This window comes from Coffea arabica, chromosome 3e, assembly GCF_036785885.1.
Source record: "Coffea arabica cultivar ET-39 chromosome 3e, Coffea Arabica ET-39 HiFi, whole genome shotgun sequence".
NCBI lineage: Eukaryota > Viridiplantae > Streptophyta > Magnoliopsida > Gentianales > Rubiaceae > Coffea > Coffea arabica.
Window position 1 is genome coordinate 9,934,810 of NC_092315.1, and position 23,306 is coordinate 9,958,115.

General features: G+C 35.6%; 2 protein-coding genes and 1 non-coding gene across 4 annotated transcripts; 2 read left to right on the forward strand and 1 right to left on the reverse strand.

Annotated features, from left to right (window-relative positions):
* The first annotated feature begins 6,738 nt into the window (after positions 1-6,738).
* Positions 6,739-8,246, forward strand: LOC140038968 (uncharacterized). Of its 2 annotated transcripts, XM_072084706.1 has the most exons (3): positions 6,739-6,875; positions 7,515-7,763; positions 7,830-8,246. In XM_072084706.1, exons 1-3 carry the CDS (start codon positions 6,791-6,793, stop codon positions 8,027-8,029), a joined length of 534 nt encoding a protein of 177 aa, XP_071940807.1. In that variant the 5' UTR covers positions 6,739-6,790; the 3' UTR covers positions 8,030-8,246. The 2 variants fall into 2 exon arrangements, with proteins under 2 accessions (XP_071940807.1, XP_071940806.1); XM_072084705.1 differs by having other exon boundaries at positions 7,515-8,246.
* A 4,665-nt stretch (positions 8,247-12,911) lies between these two features.
* On the forward strand, positions 12,912-21,932 carry LOC113704565 (uncharacterized). Its single transcript, XM_072083692.1, has 7 exons — positions 12,912-13,001; positions 13,322-14,182; positions 14,464-14,862; positions 14,938-15,482; positions 17,829-17,936; positions 18,969-19,249; positions 21,718-21,932. The coding sequence occupies exons 1-7, from the start codon at positions 12,912-12,914 to the stop codon at positions 21,930-21,932; spliced, it is 2,499 nt and encodes an 832-aa protein (XP_071939793.1).
* On the reverse strand, positions 13,299-13,404 carry LOC113705169 (small nucleolar RNA R71). Its single transcript, XR_003451817.2, has one exon. It is a non-coding gene; the product is annotated as a small nucleolar RNA R71 (small nucleolar RNA).
* Positions 21,933-23,306: the final 1,374 nt, after the last annotated feature.

The following is a 23,306-nucleotide window of genomic DNA, read 5'->3' on the forward strand; positions in this document are numbered from 1 at the left end:
GACACTCATCCCCTTACTAACTTCCTATGGGCCCAATATGTTGAGTAGAATTCGATTGGAACAACCGAAAAGAAAAGAAAAGAAAACAAATACAAAACAATGAAATGGACACTTAGTCAAGTTGGAACCTAGGAGGAAGTGAGGAGCACAAGTGCGAACAGATCACCAAGGAAAAAGAAACAAATTTTTCGAGAATGCTATTTGATTTCAAGCTCAATCATATTCTAAGAGTCAATGATAAGATCGAAAAATGTAGGTCCATTGTTAAGATATAGACGGAGATGGTTGCTTATTGAGCGTTGGAAATATTTCATAAGCAAGTTGTACTTATATCTCAACTTGTATTAATAAGATTAAGTTAATGACCATGTCAATGATCTCTGCGTCGTGCATGACATTCTTTTTTCTTGTGCTCTCCCAAAAGCTGAAAATGGCTGGTGATAAGCAAGTTGTACTTATATCTCAACTTGTATAATTTTAATTTAATAAGATTAAGTTAATGACGTCAATGATCTCTGCCTCGTGCATGACATTCTCTTTTCTTGTACTCTCCCAAAAGCCTCTTCCAGCAGTGGCTGCATGTCTGTACATGTTCCCCCACAACAAGAATAATGTGATATACACTCAAATATATCAGATTTAATACTTATAATAACTTAATGAATTTAGAATTCAAATTTCAGATTTCAATTTTATCAAACGACCCTATCTCAGCGCAAACTGAATATGAAATCCAAAGTTGAAAATCCAAGATGTTAGAACTTTGAAACCATAGAGCCTCTAGGCAAATTCAGCATTTTTACATTCTATTGATTTAGGGCATCTTCAATTATCAGTTTCAACTCCATGGTATAATATAGCTATTACCTCTAATAGTTGTACGCACTCACACAACAAATACAGATTGTGAAATTAATTGTATAAGTTTGATATTTTGTAGGCTTTGGGATATAATTTTCACGTTTAGGAAAAAGAAAATATGTTAGTAAGTAATAATGTGATACCCCTTGTCCCACGTTGGAAGTGGGAGAGGAAAAGGATTGATATATATGCAAGATTTGGTCTCATAAGTTACTAGTTACTTGGGCTAACCATGTCGGGAAAGTGTTTTTCGATACAAAAATTACTTAGGCCAACCACGGGCTTGGATGGTGATAAATAACTTACTAGAAGCCAGGCATATTTGTGTTTAGATGTCCTGAAAACAGAGTAGTTCAGAATCTAGATAATGGTAACGATATGATGAGAATGTGAAGTTATTTGGTAAACTTTATAGATTAATAATTTCATCAAGGCATCGTATATAACCATGATGACACAATCTCAACTTTCTTTCTTTTGTTAAATCTTAGTTTTTTTCTCTTAAATTTTTTCGAATAAAGGAAGGATGGAATTTAAGCAGTAGAGGGGTGGAAGGGAAATTTGAATTCAAAACCTCTAATTTCTAAGTTTTTCACTAAGCAATCGTCAAAACCAAAAAAAAAAAATTTAAAAGTAAAAAAAATTAGCACCTTATGGTCAATGCTCCTGTTCGAAGATTTATTGCTTTGGTTTGTCATCATCTCCCTCTATGAAATCTAAGTACCCTTGGTTGACAATTTGTTTCTCTGAGCATCCATCAACACTTTTATATAGTATTTTTTTTAATATAGTATTAGATTAGATTAGATTAGATTATCAATGCACCATCAATATAGTATTAGATTATCAATGCACCATCAAAACACTTTTATATAGTATTAGATTAGATTAGATTATCAATGCACCATCAATATCCTTAAATATAAAAGCTTAAGTATAGTAATCAAAATACTGTTAGTATTCTGTATGATTATTTTTTATCCTTTAATGTTTTAGTTTTAGGAAGATCACAAATGCTGCGTATAAAGCATGCCATAGGCTAAATTAAGCTAAATTAAGTACATTGCTAAAATGGAGAGCATTGCTAAATTAAGTACTTTAAGATAAAGACTTAAGCAGCCAGATCCATTTGATGTCAGCTGATTCAATATCCACCTCAAAATAAATTAGCCATTGTTCTAGATTAGCTTAATGCTAAGTCCCTTCACCATTCTTAGTAATAATTCAATTCTGCCTCAATTTTCTTCTGATCTTCAAGGTAAATGTACGATAAATTTCAAAATATATCCCAAATATATGAATTTCTTGAAACCATCCTTCAATCTCATTACCTACTCAACAAAATGTTCCATAAACACAAATATATTAATGAACTTGGAGTTGATTTGAAGAATTGACGAGAACCGCAAGCTAGAATTTTTCATATATTCAAACAAGAAATTGGAAAAATCTGACTAGCTTGCAACGAGTACTACATCTCAAGACAAGGGATCTTTTCAGTCACTCTTTAATTGTATCGAAGACCTACTTGCATCTATGAATAAGCAATACTGAGTGATTTTAGATGTGGAGTTGATTCCATGTGGTAGGACAACTTTGGTTTTCAAAAATAAGGGCAGTCCAATTCACTCAATACAAAAAAAAAATTTTAAATGATAATATTCAAAGGAACGTCTATCTTACCTAAAAAAACAAACAAACAAAAAAAAAAACAATAAAAAGGAGATTGATATCCTATCCAGTATCCACAGATTGAACAATAGCCACATTATCTTATAATTCTTAATGATCATTAGCTGAACTATCAACTTTAGCAGTCAAGAAAGGCTGTAACTTGTATAAGGACAATAAATTCTTTATTCCGGCGTCCGGAGACTTGAGACGTGGACGCTTCATTAGTCAATAATAAAGTGTGGAATTCGACGAATATTCTTAGCTCGTTCAAGATAACAGAGAAGATTCACTCTTGTACAAGCAACAGGCACAGCTACTTAAACTATTGGATAATTTCATAAACCTTGGCTGAAGTTTTGGACAATTTCAGTACCCCTCTTATTTTCAATATTACGCTGACCATTCTTACTTTAACTAATGTAGTAACCAATTCAGCCCATATCAGTAAAAGAAATGGAATAAATTGACAAGAAATGGTGTCATCACATTTTGTTCCACATTTACCCTTATAGACCCTAAAAGAAATATTGTAACATAGGACAAATTTTACTTCGTACCTTCGAACTTGAATCACTTTTCTATTTTCTTACTCTAAACTTTAATTTTGGATGCTTTCCATGTGATTGGAGGCAACAGCACAACAGAGCTCTTCTTAAGTCTCTGATCGTTAGTGTCACATGACCATTGCTAATTATGCTATTGCTTTTGAATGGAAATAGCATAAAAGTCTTGGTGAATGAACAAATTGAATAGACCATTTTGCAGAGCAGTGAAATATTCCGAAGCCGTGAAGCACAGTGATAAGCTACAAATTATAGTAATTTATATTTATTAATTGTCAATGAATGGTTTTATTTGAGCTATAATTAGAATGGAAGTTGCCTAATTTAAGTATATTTTGGTTTTTGCGGGAAAAGCACGCAATTGAGGAGGAGATGAATCAAAAACGCAACAAAAGAAGAAGAAACGTTGGGCTGCCAGGACACAAGGATCATCGGGTGGATCCTTTGTCCAACGCCAAACAGTGAAAGGGACTTTGTGAGGACTTCTTCCAGTTCCAATGATTTCTGGAGAAATTTCTAAAATTATGATGAATTTTAAAAAAATTCTACAAAGGGGGCATTTTGAGTATGGGATTCCGTCCAAGGAGTCTTCGCATTCAGCAAATTCAAGCTCCCAAATGCAAAGTCTCTTGAATTTGCAACCAACGAAATCCAAAAAAAAAAAAAAAAAAAAAACCAGACCTCAAATTTGTTAACAGGACGTAGGCCTGACCTCTTATGCTGTTTCTGAGCAACAGAGCATAGCCACGAATTTGAAAGCCATTTGCCAAGTGAAAAGAAAATGTGCAGTGCAAATGAGACACAAAATTGATTGGGGAGTCCTGTTGAGGTAGTACAAGTGGCAAATTGGGAGGGGGGAGAGAGGCGCAGCTGGCTAGCTTTACAGAAATGGGTTCCGAACAGGGGTCCAAGCTCTACAATGGCGCAGAGCTTCCGACGAGAAAGATGTGAGGGATTTCGTTTGCCGATCCTAGAAGCTTGGACTGGTGTCTAGCTCAGCAAAAGAGAAGAGAGAGTGAGCTGGATGGAGAGAGTGAGCTCCAATTTCTGCAGGTTAGGAGACAGATTAGAATGTCGTAATTAGGAGCTCTGATTGAGTACCTTGCATTCGAGAAGTGCGAGGTACCTCAGCTCACATTTGGCGCATACGACCTTACTTCGTTGTTTTTTACTTTTTCTCAAAACCTTTCTCTTTTTTCCTGAAACACTGACCTCGCATTTGTGAAATGCGAAGTCTTTGAACTCGCGTTTCACAAATGTGAAGACCATAATCCTAGAATTAGCTTCAAAAATTATCCCCCTTGTAAAACAACTTTTTTTTTTCCATCACAATTTAAGAATTTACTCTGATTTTTGTGCGTAACAAGTTTGCGGCCAGAGTTAGAGCCAGTCTTCGGGCCGAACTTTATTGGAAAACCCATTCAAACTCGATTTTTGGTAAGTTTTCAAGACCTATTCCTACCACATTTCGGATGCAACTTTGAGAGACTATAAATAGGACATTCTAGGATATTTTTAGGTTAGAAAGCATTTAGCTTACATTAGTTCATCCTTTTTATATCTTCTTTTCATGAGAGATCACAAAGGAAGTGTTGAAGAATCAAAGAGAAAGTTCAAGATGGAGATTGGAGTAGGGAAAAATTGAGAAGTTTTCTTTACTTTTAACTTCTTATTTTGTCTTTCATTTGAATTCTTGGATTTATCTATGAATATGTTGAACTAATTTATATCTAGACTTAAGATTTTGTGAAGGAGATTTGATTATTTGTTCTAGATAAATTATTCAATTTTTCTTTGATTTATCTATCTTGCCTTTATTACATATTTATGTTTGGCCACTATAGATATGCTTTTAGGGTTTGTATTGAATTGAGAAGCGATATATAACCATGTATTAGATAAATAAACTTACTTAACCTAATTAGGAATGTGGGTTAGGATTTGGATGGCATAATCATATCACCTAAAATCTTAAAGGGTTTAATTAAATACCTATGATCTCGAGAGCAATGTGAGATTTCATTAGACACAATTTAGATGTATCGAGAGATAATTAAAATACCTTTACGTGATACGTCTTTGACATGTTAAGAAAATAATTGGATAATGATTCCAATTATGAATCAAAATTTGAAACTCTAGTCTTTTGCTAATTGTTTTCTCACCTATATCTTATTTGATTTGATTACTTATTTAATTTCTTAATTAGTGATTAAAAACCCTCTAAATTTAAATTTTATTATTTTTATTAGACTAATTAAAGTAGAAAAAATTAACTCATTCCTATATGTTTGACCCTGGAGTACTCCAAGTGAATTATTATTTCGATCAACCCTATACAGTTATAGAAATGCATCGATCACACAGCAACCAAAAAAAAAATTAACGCACAATAATGTCATGAACACAGTTCCCATCTTAGTTGTTCAACATTCACGGTGGATTTCAATTAGTGGTAAATAGATAAAGGCATCGAAAAAAGTAATCTAATTACTAGATAATTGAATTTATACTACAGCATATTTCTTTTTTCTACTGCAAAAGCTTAACTAATTTAAGACAATGTAGTCCAAGCTAATTGAAGATTAATTTCCCTAAAAAATGTTCATGATAAAAACTCAACAAAGAGATAATACAACAGCTTGCTTTTGGAGGTGATCTTATACGGTCTTTATTAACAAACTAATTAGCCACCTAAGCCTTTTTTTTTTTTCCTTTTGGGACTACACATGACAAAATGAGGAGTGAATCAGTCGCTTAGTATCTAAAATTTTCCCTCCATAATTAGTTCAACCTGATTTAAGACTAAATTTTTACTATAGGAATGTTCGTGATTCAGCAATGAAACACCATATAAACTTATTTTGGGAGATTTGTCCTAGAAGACAAAAAATGAGCAACCAATCAGAAAGTCGTACTTACATATCAAAATCGATACTGTCTACTTAATTCACCAGCTATGTATATTTCATCCATTTTCACATCATAGAAAGAACAATAATGCACGGCATTATCCATCATAAATTGCTCGTATAACATCAAGATATTCGTGGTGTGGACCTCAAATGACTCGTCATGTCTACTGGCTACATTTTAAACATATCTTATGGCCAGAATGTTCATCTTATCAACTTAACGAGTTTATTCATGGTACCATACCATTCAATTAAAAAAGTTTCCACCTTTTACCTTTTATTTATAGATGTCAAGGAATATAGCTGATAACGCACTTTTGGCAGCAATCTTCCTTCACCCAATTAAAGATTTTCGGAGCTTAAAGTTCAGCTCCTAAAGCTCTTCTCCAAGGCTCACCAACCAACAGAGAAATTACTTTTGGCAAAGTTTTGATGGCATCTTGGCAAGATTGGAAGATTATATTGCGCTTCTAAGATAATGTTTAGAAAAGCTATTTTAGTGAGGGCATTATGGTCAATTTGCCCCTGATGATATTGACATTAGGTCCCATCAACATCAGAAGGGAGCTCATTGTATTATTGGATATAACAAGGGTGCTAGTGAAATTATGAAAACCCTCAAGGAAGGTTTTTGAAATTAACCATAAAATACTCATTCCACGCAAGGCGTGGCGTTCCCCTCCTAGTTCCTATAAATAGGGCTGCAACTCAATGCACTTATCACTCGATTTCAATAATTTAGCACATTATTTACATTTTGAGTGAGATTGTAATCAAATGGCATCTTCAAAAAATTTGCTCTTTCTTATTGGTGTTCTTTTTGCACTTGTGCTCCTCATTTCCTCTGATGCAACAGCTGCAGGTGCCTAGTCCCTTTTTTTCTTTTCCTTTCTTCCTTTTTTTTTTTGGCTGCACCTAAATACTTAAATGAATGGAGATTTGGAGACTCATTATTGGGATGTGAATTTTTATGGAAGGCTATTTGTATATTATCAAGCAAGTCATATTAATGTGCTAATATCTTTTTCATTGTTTAGCAAAAGTAAATTTGGGTTGCTTCTATCAATGGTTAGTGGCACATCTGATTTTTCATGCATCCTTATAGTATTGCTGTAAGGATACACGTTCCATAGTGTCGCACCAAAGATTAAACTAACGTCGAAAACCAAATTAAATGCTTCTAATTATAATTTAAAGCAAAATAATTCTCCTTATAAATGGACGAAACTCTCTGCCAACAAACCCAAATTCAAGAAAAAATTTTCTTAAGGGGAAACTCTGACAAAATTTTCTTAAAATAAATAAAATATTTAATTAAAAAAATGAAGCAAAATAATTCATATCCAAGTCGCACCATCTTATATGCCTAGACTGTTTTGTTTAATCCATAGTATTCTTTTCTTTGCATATATCTTGCAAATTTTCAGCCTAGCCGGTCACCTAACGTTCGCAGCTTAAGATAAAGCTCCAAATATTTATGTCTCCTTGTGTCTTGAAACAGATCAGAAGAGCGTGAAAACCACTGGTGTCCACGATGCCAGTTCAGGCGAGGTTCATCTGGATAGCAAAAGCGAAGATCGTTGCAGACATGGTTGCTGCCACTGGTACCATGGACACTGCCAAAGATGCTGTCGAACTGCCGAGGAGACCCCTGAAGTCACATCTGGAGATGAGGATACCGTAACCGCAGATCGTTGCAGACATGGTTGCTGCCGCTGGTACCATGGACATTGCCAAAGATGCTGTCCACCTGAAGATCGTTGCAGACATGGTTGCTGCCACTGGTACCATGGACATTGCCAAAGATGCTGTCCACCTGCTGAGGAGACCCCTGAACATCGTTGCAGACATGGTTGCTGCCGCTGGTACCATGGACATTGCCAAAGATGCTGTCCGCCTGCTGAGGAGACTTGCAGACATGGTTGCTGCCACTGGTACCATGGACATTGCCAAAGATGCTGTCGAACTGCTGAGCAGACCCCTGAAGCTACATCCGGAGATGAGGTCAAAAATTAACGCTAAATAAATAAGGGCGTGACACAGGATCCGTGACACCTATATTATTACCTTAATATGTTATGTGTAAAAGACTTGTGCGGCTTCTCTTTGAATTGGTGTAGAATCAACGGGGGAAGCATGTAATGAGTACTCAGTTCGAGTGCTCTTCTTATGTTGTTGTCATGTTGAAAAAATAAATCTACTTGATCATCTACTACAATTGATGATCTTCTTATGTTTTTTTTCACTTTATCTTCCTTCAAGATTTTTGGTGGAAATGCTTCATTTATACGAATTTTCCTAGTTAGTAAATGCTTCTATTACACTTGTACAATACACATTTAAAAGTATAACACAACAAAAGCTTGTGTAGTTCATATATTTAAAAAATATTCTTACTTTTCAACTAAACTATAAAAATATGTAATAAATTCTTTATACATTATACTTTACGAACTATACTTTAAATTTTAAAAATATTTAATAGTATCACTCATCAATAACTCCACATGTTAATTTGTCTTCCAATTCAGTAAATTATAGTAGCTAATTCTCAAAGCTAACCGACACCAAAATTCCCTCACTTGTTCAGCTCCTAGTGGATTTATATTAATTACATTGCATTTATTTCCTAAGCATGAGTTTTGTAACCCCTCATATTAAATCTCAATGATTGATTTTAACGGTTACCAAGGCGTCTAGTAATTGGTTTGCTATTAATTTGAACTAGACATTTATTAGGTCTAGTAGAATTTATTCCTTCTTATCACTTAGTTCATAAACCTTACGAATCGTTAAAACCAGCTCTAACATTAGCTAACAAGACTTCTATAATTTCGGGTTTTGCTTAGAAATCAGTCTGATAGGTTAACTTGCTTCGTCCAACTTTATGAGTTGCTTCTTTTTTTTTTCCATATTTGACATTTCATCTTACTTTAATATAGGGACCAAGTTAGTATTGTTGACATTTCATATCTAAGACTTCTTAATTAATTGATTTGTTATAAGAACTATAACGTATGCGTGTTTTGTAAGCTTTCATTTTTTTTTTTTTTTCAATTCTTGTGGACCAGCAACGGATAGTTTCTTCTAGTACCAATCTTCCTTTGAAGTTCTTTATTTTTTTTTTGCGTGTCCAAATGTAAATTAAAAGAACCAACAACTTTGAACAAGTCTATATCTAGTAAAGATAGATATAAAGAGGGATACTATATCACTGCAACAAAAAAGGGATTTGGCGAGGAGCAAAAGTCCACGCCAAAAGTTTTGACTTCCTCGCCAATTAATTTCAGCGAGAAAAATGCTTCCTCGTCAAGTTTCTTGCTAGATGCTCGTCGCTAAAAGTTATTAGAGAGGATGCTGCTGCTTTTCTCGCTAATGAAACAGATCAATAGCAAGGGTTGACCTCCTCGCCAGTCTGATTCAAATACTATGGCGAGAAAAACTTTCCTCACCACTAAAGTTAAAAACTCCCCACAAAAACCAGTAGTTCCTAGCAAATAGTCAAGGTGTTTTGCTAGGAAAAATAGCGCATCCTTACCAATAGTATAGAATTAGCAAGGAGTCTTTTGACAAATCTGCAATGCCTCGTGTACCAGTAAAACATTTTTGGCCAGGAAAGTTTCCTCTCTAATAAGCGATAATTGATTATTGTCTAACTGTTTGGTGGGAAAATGTTCCTCTCCAATGCTGTTATGAACATTTCTTAATCCCATTTAGCATGCTAATCTTAATTCTTTGAGCAAATTACTGGGTGGTTTTATTAGAAAATTTAGCTGCAAATAACTTCAATTTGGCTTCTCATGTGTCTGTTGTACATTTTCCAGGTTCTTATAAGTAACAAATTGTTTGGCAAAATTTTTTTTTAATGAATCATGACCAACGTAGCTGCTCATTAAATTTAAACTCATAAGCCCTAGTATTTGATAGCTTTTTGGAATATCACTTGGTGCCAACAACCCCCTTTTGCTACTTTGATAAACATTCAATAGAAAACATACAAAAACTTTGGTTAGCTAAAAATAATTGCTAGCAAAGTAATACATCAACATCCAACTCTTTCAACATCTTGAGCCATACAAATAGGAAGTGCTTGAAATCAATTGGCAATCCAAATTTTTTTTAGCTCATTAACCATCCAAGAAATCCCAACTTCAATAAGTCATTACAAAAGAAGATTTCATCAAGAGAACACCACAAAAAGGAGAAGCAGAAAAAAAATATAAGAGAGAGAAAGAGAGTTAAACTAGTCATATGGACACATATTTGTCACCTCTGTATTTCCAATTCCTTAATTCAGTCCAGTTATCTTGGAACTCTATCGGCAATCCATGGAACATTTTTTGAATGACAATATGCTGTTGCAACCTTCTGGTGAAGACTTCAAAGGTTCTATGATAGGTTGCATTTTTGTCATTAATTCTATGATTATTTTCCTCATTTATATTACCAAATATTGTATTAATTGATTGATTCTACTTATATTTGGTATTTTGTGTCAATTGTAGGAAGGTGGAGCAAAAAATAATAAAAGAGGTGATTTTTCAAGAGTTTTCCATTTCAAGATGGAGTTTACGTGGAGTATTGGATGAAAATTAGGAAACTACCACTTTTTATTAGATGTCTTATTAGGGAACAATTAGCAATAGTTGGAGAAGTTTCCTTTTGCAATTAGAATTCTATTTTTAGTTGGCCAATGGACTGCCGAAATAATGGACTTCAATTAGGAAACAAAGAGAGAAAAAAGGCCGGAATCCCGCGTGATTACTACCTTGGAGGGAAAAGAAAAAGGAGACGTCCGCTGGTCTCTTCTTTAGTGAGTCTTTTGGGAAAAACCAATGGTTATCGATGGTGTCCTACGGATCTCTCCTGAGGATGTGTAGCTAAATCTCTGTTTTCTAGTCGAATGTCAATTTGAGGACTCGATTACAAACATATTGCTAAGAGAATATTTAATGTACATTTTGTACAAGTTTGGCATAAACTTTTGATATGTTTTGAGAAGATTAAAGCCATATTTGAACTCTTTTGGTGATAAATGCTTAAATATTATTTAAGTGTTCAAAACTTGATAAATGAGTGGATTAATGCGTTAATTTTGTGAAATTGTGAAAGATATTGATATATGAAATTCATGCACGAGATGAAAGAAATGTAAGGATCGTCCAGAGGATAAAGTACAAAAGAAACTAGGAGCAAAAATGAAGAAAAAGGAAAGAAGTGAAAAACTTGAAATTGATCAGCATAGATTTGAGCTCGGATCCGTGTGAACAAAGGGCGATCCGAGCCCTTGTCTGTACTTCTGGAGCAGTGCATCTGAGGCCAGACAATCCGAGCTCGGATTATTAAGAGAAAGACCTCGGATCAGCCTTGATCCGAGCTCAGATCGTAGTGCACACCTCGGATCCAGGGCTCGGATCTGCCTCTCTTCTGCAAGTGGCACAGCCGTTTTTTCTCATTTCACACAACTTTCCAGCTATCTTGGGTGAGAGAATTCGATGGCACATGCTTTTGGAACAAAAGGGAAGACAAAATGAGTTATTGATAAGTCAAAACAACATTTCTTTTGACTTTCTTTACAAAATCTGAGTTGTTGGAATCATGAAGGAGAAGAAAGTGCCTTTCTACCACCTTTTATGCAGAGAACCAAGGAGAAGTCAGGCATCACCATATGGAGGAGTTTTTCATCTTGTAATATTTTTCTCTCTAGCTAGAAGTTCTAAAAACAAGCACTTGGAGATTTCACTTGTAATCATCTTGTACAAGACATAGCAGAAATTTGAGGGTTTCACCATTAATTGGCTAAGCTTTTCTTTATCTTTCTTGTACTTGTACTTTATGATATTTTGCATTAATAAACTTGTGAGTTTGATTGTTATATTATTCATGAGTAGCTAAATTTCTTTATCTAGAGAGTAGATAAATGATATGAATTGAATGTGATTTAAACTTGTTATATCTTGTATTAACTTATCTATTTGTGCAGTTGTAATTACTTGTTGTTGTTTGATCACCAATAGCATGTTTATAGTTGTTATTAGTCAATGAGAATTGGTAGTAACAATGGAAAAAATATGAGTAGAGCTTGAGTTGTTTGTTCATGAAAATAGATGTACACTTAAGTGGATTAGCTAGCATTTCATGAAGGAAAACAGAGTAGAACTAGTAGTTCACCATGAAAATAGGGAAAACTGGATTACTCTAGGCCATTTTATCATGAGAATGAGATTTGGCAATATTGAAAATGAATCCCTGATTAAACAACAATAATAACAAGAGGTAAATCTATTCATTTGTGTTGTTTATACCATAAGTGGAATCTACATCCCTAGATTTATTCTTGAGTGAAATTTATCCATTTGCATTTAGCATTTGTTAAACTAGATTTATAGACAACAACATTATAATTTCTCTGCTCAAATTCATTTATAAGTCTAAATAATAGAGAAAATAAGGGCCTAGTACTTGTTTAAATTGCTCCTCATGGGATCGACTCGATACATACCATACATTACGATTTCGACCTGTATAGTTGCAGTCAACGGGTATAAAATCGGATTCAAACTTGCATTGATATAAAAATCCCTTCAAGTTTTTGGCGTCGTTGCCAGAGAGTGGCAATATTAGGGTCTAATCATCTCTATTAATTTAGATATTTCTATTGTTTTTAAGTTGTTTATAGTTGATTTTGCATTAATTTAGTTTTTGACAATTAAAGCTGCATAATTTCTCTTATTTCTATTTATAGTAGATGCATCGAACATATCGAGAAGTTACACCTTTCGATCCAAAAATTGAGAGGACACTTCGTAGACAAAGGAGCGATATACCGCATCAAGAGGAACAAGAGATTTGACAGCCGATAGAGGAAATTTTGAAAGAGCTACCGTTTGAGGAAGAAATGGCGGAAAACAAACCAAATAGGCGAGTTTTACGAGATTTTGCTTTACCGGGGACACAAAGATCTCAAACTAGCATTGCAAAACCAACGGTAAATGCTAATAATTTTGAGATTAAACCATCACTGATTCAAATGGTTCAACAATCTCAATATCGGGGTAATGCAACCGAAGATCCAAATTCTCACTTGTTAACATTTCTTGAAATCTGTGATACAATTAAATTTAATGGTATTAGTGATGATGCAATTAAACTTTGATTGTTTTCATTTTCACTAAGGGACAAGGCCAAGGTTTGGTTATAATCTCATCCTCCAAATACTTTTACTACTTGAGCTGAATTAGCTAAGGCTTTTCTTAATAAATTCTTTCCACCTGGAAAAACTGCTAAACTTAGAATGGATATAACTAGTTTCTCTCAACAGAAAGGAGAGACATTGTACGAAGGTTAGGAGCGCTATCAGGAATTACAACGAAGATTCCTCATCATGGTTTACCAGATTGGCTTATAGTGCAAACATTTTACAATGGTCTCACTTATCCAACAAAGACGCATGTAGATGCAGCAGCGGGAGAAGCATTGATGGGAAAATCAGCCAAGGAAGCTCAACAATTGATTGAAGAAATGGCCGCTAATAACTACCAATGGGCCAACGAACGAGGTAATACAAGGAGAACCGTAGGTATGCTTGAAGTAGATACCTTAAATATGTTAAGTGCAAAGATGGATAATGTGGTTAAGATGCTTAATAGGCATGTTGGTTCTATCTCTAATCAAGGAGTAGTTGTTACATGTTCTACTACTTGCAGCGGAGATCATGATGATTCTATGTGTTCTAGCAGCGAACAAGTTCAATATCTCAACAATTACAACCGTCCACCCCAAAATAATCTATACTCCAATACCTACAATCCAGGATGGCTTAATCATCCGAATTTTGGATGGAAGGATCAAGGGAACCAACAAAAACCAGTTAATCCACTGGATTTTCAACCGAAGCAACCACTTCCAGAGTCCAAACCAGCTTGGGAATTGACAATTAAGAAGCTGGCAAATGTATCAAATGATAAAATTGAAAAGTTAGCTAGTGCCACTACTCAACGATTTGAAAGAATTGAGGGAATAATGGACAAACTCACCAATATGTATAGGAATGTTGAGATCCAATTAGGGCAAATAGCAAATGCAGTTAACAATCGCAACCAAGGGGATTTACCTAGCAAGACTGAGGTGAACCCAAGGGAGCATGTGAATGCCATAACCTCCATAGTGGTAAGGAAGTAGGTGAGCCACCTGTAGTTGAAAGTGAGAGAAAATATGAAAGAAGAGAAAACAAGCAGTTGAGTGAGTTAGGAGATGATAACAAAACAATTGATGGGAAAGAAAATGTGGAAGAGTGTGAGCCACAAATTGAAGAGGCAACACTAATTCCTCTACTGGTGCCATTTCCTCAAAGATTGAAACCTTCAAGAAATGACAAAGAATTTGAGAAGTTTGTTAACATTTTCAAACAATTACATATTAACATTCCTTTTGTTGATGCTATTTTACAGATTCCTTCATATGCAAAGTTTCTCAAAGAAATAATGACTAAGAAAAGGAGGTTAGTAGATAGTGAAACAATTGCATTAACGGAAGAATGTAGTGCCATCATACAAAATAAATTGCCACCAAAGTTGAAAGATCCGGGGAGTTTCACAGTTCCTTGCACTATCGGTAATGTAGAATTTTCTAAAGCACTATGTGACCTTGGTATGAGTGTTTCATTGATCCCTTTAACTGTGGCTAGGCAATTGGGGTTGAAAGAGTTAAAACGTACTAACATTTCCTTGCAATTGGCTGACAAGTCTATTAGACATCCAATGGGCATTTTGGAGAATATGCTTATTAAAGTGCAGAAATTCATTATTCCTGTTGATTTTGTTGTTTTAGATATGGAGGAAGATGTCAATGTACCTATTATATAAGGTAGACCATTTCTGGCCACTGCAGATACAATAATAGATGTTAAACGTGGTAAATTTAAGTTCCAAATTGGTGAAGAGGAAGTGGAGTTTGATTTGAGTAAAGTGGAGAAGTATCCCTCTTTTACTGACCATATTTATTCTATTGACATATGTAATGAATTAGCATTAGAGATAAGTCAAGTTAATCTTGATGATGATTCTCTTGAACTTTGTCTTAATGATGTAGGCTTACAAGAGGAACAAGTTGAAGAAATGACTGAATTTTTGCAGGCACAAATTCCTTACAAAAGGAGAAATGCGTATGAGGAGTTAGGGCTGAGCAAAGGGCTACCTCCACCATCGTGTGAGCAAGCTTCACGGCTTGAGTTTAAGCCACTCTCTAAACACTTCAAATATGCATTTCTTGGAGAAAATGAGACATTGCCGGTGATTGTCAATACTGCACTAGATGAGGAACAACTAGGAAAGCTTTTACGTGTTTTGAGGAAGCATTTAAAAGCTATAGGATGGACAATTTTTGATATCAAAGGAATTAATCCAACTATTTGTATACACAGGATTTTGTTAGAAGAAAATTCTAAGCCGGTGGTTGAAATTCAAAGAAGGTTAAATTCAAACATGAAAGAAATGATAAGAGTACAAATCCTTAAATGGCTAGATGCAGGTATAATTTTTCCAATCTCTGATAGTGTTTGAATTTCTCCTATTTATGTAGTGCCAAAGAAAGGGGGGATAAACATAGTACATGGTAAAAATAATGAAATGATTTCCTCTAGAGTTGTGGTTGGGTGACGAGTCTGTACTAATTATAGAAAACTGAATGCAGCTACTAGAAAGGATCATTTCCCTCTTCCTTTTCTTGATCAAATGGTAGAAAGATTGGCTGGATATGAATTTTATTGTTTCTTGGATGGTTTTTCAGGATACAATCAAATAGTCATTGCACTGAAAGATCAAGATAAAACCACATTCACTTGTCCTTACGGCACTTTTGCATTTCGAAAAATGCCTTTTTGATTGTATAATGCACCGGCCACTTTCCAACATTGCATGATGGCAATTTTCTCTGATTTTAATGAGAAAATCATGGAAATCTTCATGGATGACTTTTCTGTATTTGGATCTACTTATGATCATTGCCTTAACAATTTAGATCTAATTTTGCAGAGATATGAAGAAACAAACCTTGTACTCAATTGAAAAAAAATGTCACTTCATGGTTTGTGAGGGTATTGTTCTAGGGCACAAAATTTCTTCACAAGGTATTGAGATAGATCAAACCAAGATAGAGGTTATTGAGAGAATGCCTCCACCTACCAATGTGAAAGGCATTCGAAACTTTCTTGGACACAGGAAATTTTGATAGGGTGTTAATTGTTAGTAATTTTATTGTTAATTTTCCCCTTTGTCCTTGCCAAATATTGTTTAAATTGTTAATATATACTTATTTTTGGTATCTGGACGTAATTTCAGGGAATGGAGCAGAAAACTACCAAAAAGAAAGGAAACAAGAGACAATTGGGCTAGGGCCCACCTTCTGTACTTCATTGGCTCAAGTCCTACGGGAGATAGCATTAGTAATCTTTTTTTGGCTTCTAAGAGGATCATCGGCGGGGACCACGAGAGGAGAAAAGGCTTTTCTTCATTTGGCCTTTAAGAGAAAGAACGTAGAGAGGCTCAAGACAAGAAGAAGAATTCGGCAGGCTTGTGCTACTTCGTGGGACCAAAAAATTACATTTTCGGCTGCTGATGAAGAGAAGACTCGTACTTGGAGTCCTACTATCAATAGGAAGCAATGAGCAATTCGGCAGGGCATTCTTCTAGTAGTTTTTGGACTCTAAATTTCGGCGGGGACCACGGAGAGAAAGCATTAGGGATTAGTCATTTTGGCTTTAAAAAGAAAGAAACGTACAGGCGGCTATTATCACTAGTTTTTAGGGAGTTAGCTTTTTAGCATAGTCTAGTTTGTCCTTTTTTCTTCTTTGCCGTCTCTTCTAGGAGGACGGCGGAAACATAGCTTTGTTTTAGAAAATGACTTCTGCAATTTCGCATGGTTGTTCTCCGTTAATGGAGGACTAACCTCCTACTTCTAGTCAAGGGGACAACTGAAGATTTGGTTCAACAATTTCTGTGAGATCTAATTTATTTTAATTGCTTCCTCCATTTATTGGTATTCATATATTTCCTGCTTTTAACCGTTATAACTCGTGTGGATGATTGATTAGTGCGCAATAATTGATTATTCATATAGGCTATTTTGCTAAATAGAGGTAACTGAATCCGTAATTGTTCGTTACCTCTATCCCAGTAGCAACTGGCGTAATTGGATTTATGTCAGGGAAACATACGATCTAATTTAAACAAACCCTCGTAGCATGTTTGTTAATTAGGATTGGGCTTTTCTAATTATTAATGCAAACCAGAAATTAAATCCTACGGTCGTACCTAGGGTTGTTTTTGGGTTAGGGAAATAGTTAACGGTCGTACCTTGACTATCGATAAATTAAGGAAGGGTTGGTTGTTTATCGCGTGTATAACAACTATAACTGATCTATTAATAAATGTTGGAATTATTTCTGCATCAATGATCAGTGCATGAACCATTTCTGAAGTGTACCCTTGGCTAGAACTCTCCTAATTATTTCTTTTAATTAATTACTTTTCTGCAGTTAAATTGTTTAGTTAGCATTTAATCCTAAAACCCCCCATACTTTGGACTCTAAAAGAAACGAATTATCCCCAGTCCCTGTGGATTCGACCCTACTCACCGCTATATACAAAATCTGTATTTTTCTCGAGTAGGTATTTATTATTGTACAGGTTCGACACCCTGTCAAATTTTATCAGCAGTTTATTAAGGATTTCTCCAAGATTGCTAAACCTTTATGTGAATTACTTGCAAAAAATATTACTTTTCACTTTAATGATGAGTGTTTATTTTCTTTTAATAGGTTGAAAAAGGAACTTGTCTCCACATCCATAATAGCATCACCAGATTGGAGCTTGCCATTCGAATTGATGTGCGATGCGAGTGATTTTGCAGTTGGAGCTGTTCTTGGGTAAAAACATGATAAGCGACTTTATGTCATTTATTATGCAAGTAAAATGCTAAATGAAACCCAAATCAACTATGCAACAACAGAGAATGAATTGCTAGTAGTGATATTTGCATTGGATAAGTTTAGATCGTATTTAGTAGGATCTAAAGTCATCATTTATACCGACCATGCAGCACTCCAGTATCTCTTAAATAAGAAAGATGCAAAACCTGGACTAATTCGATGGATTTTATTATTGCAGAAATTTGATTTGGAGATCAAAGATAAAAAAGGATCCGAGAACTTAGTCGCTGATCATCTTTCTAGACTGAAAAACATGCTTCAAGAAGACCATTCATCCATTAAAGAAGAATTTTCAGATGAGTTTTTAATGGCAATTTAAAAGTCACCATGGTATGCTAATTTAGTTAATTTTGTAGTTAGTGGAGTGATATCAAGTGATTTGAATTCCCACCAAAGGAAAAAAATTTTAAATGATGCTAAACATTATTTTTGGGAGGAACCATTCTTTTATAAACATTGTGCAGATGGAATAATTAGAAGATGTGTTCCGGAAGAAGAGGTACACAATATTTTAATACATTGTCATACCCTTGAAACGGGAGGTCATTTTAGTACAACTAAAACCGTAACAAAGGTATGACAATTTGAATTTTACTGGCCTACTATATACCGAGATGCTAGAAATTGGGTTAAAAGTTGTAATTAATGCCAAAGAACTGGTAACATCTCTAGAAAGGATGAAATGTCTCTAACTAAATATTTGGAAGTTGAGCTATTTGATGTTTGGGGTATTGATTTTATGGGACCATTTCCTAGTTCTTTTAATAATAACTACATCTTAGTAGCAGTGGATTATGTTTCTAAATGGGTAGAGGCAATTGTTTCACCTACTAATGACTCTAAGGTTGTGCTCCGATTTCTTAAAAAGAATATTATTTGCAGATTTGGTATCCCAAAGACCATAGTTAGTGATGAAGAAAAATATTTTTGTAATAAACAACTTCACTCATTGTTTAAATATGGCTGCAGGTACAAGACATCACTTCTGTACCATCCTCAAGCCAACGGACAAGCGAAACTAGCTAATAGAGAGATAAAGCTCATTTTGGAGAAAACTGTAATTAAATCACGCAAAGATTGGGCTACAAAGCTAGATGATGCACTATGGACTTACCGAACGGCATTTAAGACACCTTTAGGGATGTCGCCGTATCGTTTAGTTTATGAAAAAACTTGTCACTTACCTGTAGAGATTGAACATAAAGCTTATTGGGCTATTAAAGCAATTAACATGAACTTTAATCTTTCAGGTGGAAGGAAGCTACTTGAGTTAAGTGAATTGGAGGAACACCGATTACATGCGTATGAAAATGCCAAAATTTATAAAGAGAAGATCAAATATTGGCATGATAAATATATTCTTCCTAAGCATTTTGAAGAAAGGAAAAAGGTGTTATTGTTTAACTTAAGACTTAAATTGTTCCCTGGAAAGCTTAAGTCTCGATGGTCCGGACCATTTGAAATAGTTCACACATTTCCTTATGGAGCGGTGGAAATAAAAGGAGAAAATGGTGCCCCATTCAAAGTGAATGATCAAATATTGAAGCTCTATTTGGCCGGAGAAAGGGTTCCTAAAGGAGTAATTTACTCCTTAGGAAACACAATGGAGAGTTAAGAAAACTGTAGGAGAGTCGAGTTTAACGATTTTAAATAAAGCGCTTGTTGGGAGGCAACCCAATAATAATATTGTAGTTGTGTGTTTTTATGTGTTTCTTAAATTTTGGTGTTATTTGATTGACTAATTATATGTATTTCACTTGTTGTAGGGGGTGCCGGCATTTCAACTTCCATAGGTGCACTTGAAGAACAATAGTTAAAAGGGAAGTTTTCTTACCAAATTCTGTTTTAAGTGTTTAAAATTTCCTTTCTTGTATAATATGTTGCATTTCCATTGTATTCAAGTAAGTTTTAGTGATAACATGTTTATACATGTTCATTGATTCATTTGATGTGTATCTCATACCTAAGGGAGCCCTCTTAGTGTAAAAGCGCCAAAATGATCAAAGAAACTCACCCCTCGATTTGCAATGTATATGTGTTTGATGTATTTTGAGAGGTTGGATATTGTGTTTATGGTATATTACACTTGCGTGAAAGGGTAGAATTGATAGAAATTTCGTCCAAGGTGTAATTTGGAAATTGCCGAAAAAGGAGGAAAAAGTTTGAAAAATTGCAATTTCTGAAATTGTTGCAGAAAAAGCCAGATCCGAGCTCGAATCCGTTAAAGATTCAAAGACGAAATTGGAGATCCAACCTCGGATCCGAAGTTGTTCACTATGATCCGAGGGCTCATCTGTGTTTCTGGAAGGCCGGATCCGAGCCTATAGGGTCCGAGCCTTGGTATACACGATCCGACCTCGGATTGTGTATTCTTGAAAAATTCAGCATAGGGGATCCGAACTAGGATCCAACAAAATCTAGTAGGATCCGAGGGCTCGGCTGAACTTCTGAAGTAGCGGATCTGAGCCCTATCGGATCCGAGGGATGCCAGAACCGATCCGACCTCGGATCTGTGCGCGATAAGAACAAATCCGAGGCTTCGGTTCTGCATTTGTCCAATTCTCCTTTTCCTATTTCACCGAAAACCCTAGCCCTTCTTCACCAATCTTCCATTTCATCCAATAATTATTCAATCTTTCACTACAAAAACATCTCCCAACCTCTTGTGATCATAAACCCTCAACAAATTCATTTTAAAAACATCAATTTGGGGGGTTTTGATCTTCAAAACGGGAATTCAGGCCGCACTGAAATCTCGCAATTTGTGGTCGAATTTGGGCTTGTTTCTTCATCACTTTGCATCATTATCATCCTCCACCATCAATCAACACATTTGAGGTAACAATTTGTAATTTTCTTTGAGATTTTATAATTCCCAATTTTACATTTTTCTAGTTTTGGACAAATTTTGGTAATTGCTCATAAGTTGAAATTTTTTGATACAATTGTGCTACATTGTGCTTAAATAAATTGTCACAACTATTTTCATGCTTAGTTTTGAGAGAATTTTGAATTTGGTATTATTTTGTAGATTTTTCTTCTAAAATTTTAGGCTAATGCACATGAACTCTTTAATGAATGAAATTACTCCTCTATGTGAACTACTTGCATGCTTAAAATTGAGAAAATTGTTATTATAGTGATATTTTTGTATATTTTTCTCAATTTTTAAGTTTAAGCATGTTAAATCTTTTGCTTGAATATTCCTTGTTCTTAGAGATAATTGGCATTCATTAAGAAGAATTGGAGCTCATTAGTTGGTACTTTGGTGATAATGTGTATAGCCAATTGGTGTGTAATTCTTGGATAAAATCATGAGATAATTGGCCTGTACATTCTTGAAGTAATGAAATTGATCTTTTAAGAGTCCTTTTTACTTTGAGATTATATTCTATTGAAATATGCATCAATTCTCAAGAGATTGGACTTTTTAATGAGATTCTAATTAAAATATGTTGTTCAATTGTTGAAAGTGGAATATTCAAACAATGTGTTGAGATTGTAGATTGAAATTGATATCATACATGTGCAATGAGCATGTGAATTGGTTAAATACAATATGGTCGTGAATTTGTTGATTGTTGGCAGGGAGTTTTTTTCTTTTATTAGGGCAAACTCTACCGAAATTTTCCCAAATCATTTTTAAACATTGTTGGTCGTGTATTTTCAAGGGATTTAGAATTCTTCTAATGTGTGTTTGATCTTGTTTTTGATATAGGTACCATGGCTCGCACAAGACGATCTCGTGTTCGCACTCCTTCACCTTCTTCAAGTGAAGAGCATACTCCTTCAATGCCTAAGGAGTCACCAGGGGAAGAATCTCCTTCACCACAGTCGCCGCCACGCTTACGGCGTAAGAGAGCATTTACGAGCCATGAGAAGCCAGCTCTAGATTATGACACCACTCGTTTTAGACAAAGAGATCATAATTGAAAAACACTTGGCCCCGGAGATGGATGACCACTACAAGATCTCCACGGCATTCAAGCGACTTAGATCGGAGACTATACTAAATTTGCCGAAGCATTACTATCCCAATTTGGTCCGGGAGTTCTACGCCAATGTGGAAGACAAATAGAGCCACAGTGGCAACCTTATCATCTCCTGGGTTCGAGGCAAGAGAGTGGCTCTCACTCGACATACAATCGCCCAAATCGTCAAACTAAAGGACAATGGAGAAGATGTTAAATTGACCAAGGAATTTAAGGCACGTGATCCATGGCAAGTCGGAGAAGCTGTGGCACGTCTTAAGGGTCAATATCGGGAGCGAGAAAGTTCGAAGAAGCTCATTGTATTTCGAAATGGTGACTTGTATTTCCTTGATAATATGATGCGCGGTGTAGGTAGGCTGCTGACTGGTATTCCTCTGGCCAGCATCATCATCAGTTACATGCGTACTACAGCTCGCATAAGAGCCGACGAAACTTGCTTTGGGTTCCCTCGTTTGCTCTCCCTTATTTTTAAGCAACTCAAGGTTCCTCTGGGAACCGAGTGAGCCATTGTTACTAGGGCAGCCGATGAAGTCAATGGCTCAGTACTCAGGTCCTTAGGTATTCCTACGGATTTTGGAGCTTCTCTGGTACAGGATGTTGGAGAAGCATCGACTTCCGCTCAGCCTCCACCTCACACTGAACCACACCAGGAAGCTCAAGAGATGGAGGCACAGCAGACTCTTTCTCCTCCCATTCCACGACCACCCCCTCCGCAATGATCCAAGTGGCAAGAGGCCTTCAATGCCATATGCTGTATGGAGACACGAGTCATGGAGCGCATTGATCAGACGGAGCGGCTGATGACGGAGCGACTAGACAGGCATGAACGCCGTCTTCGAGCGATCGAGGATCATTTCCACATTCGCCGCTCCCCTACACCGATTCCTAAGCCAAGGCCCAATGAGGGCATGCCGATCGTGAGGAGGGTGGCGGCAATGCAGATCATGAGTTGGGCGGCAGCACTGAAGCGACTGAGCTTGGCGTCTCCTCTGCATAATTTACTTTCTTTTCAGCTTTTATTTAGTTTTTCATCTTTTATTTTCGATTTGGTGTTAACTTTTTGTTATTTTTCTATTTTTCTTAAAACTTGTGGAATGGTCTCACTCTCTATGGATATATATTTTTCCCTTCATACAGAATTTGGCTAGTAGAATTTGGATGATCGTGATGATCGTGGTTTCAAATTGCATCACTACTTCTTTTGAGAGGAGTATTAGTTTCTTTTACCTTCCTCTACAATGAGGACATTGTGAATTTTAAGTGTGGGGGAGGGATTACTTTATCTTATGGGGTGATTGTGTTTTGAAGTGCATGA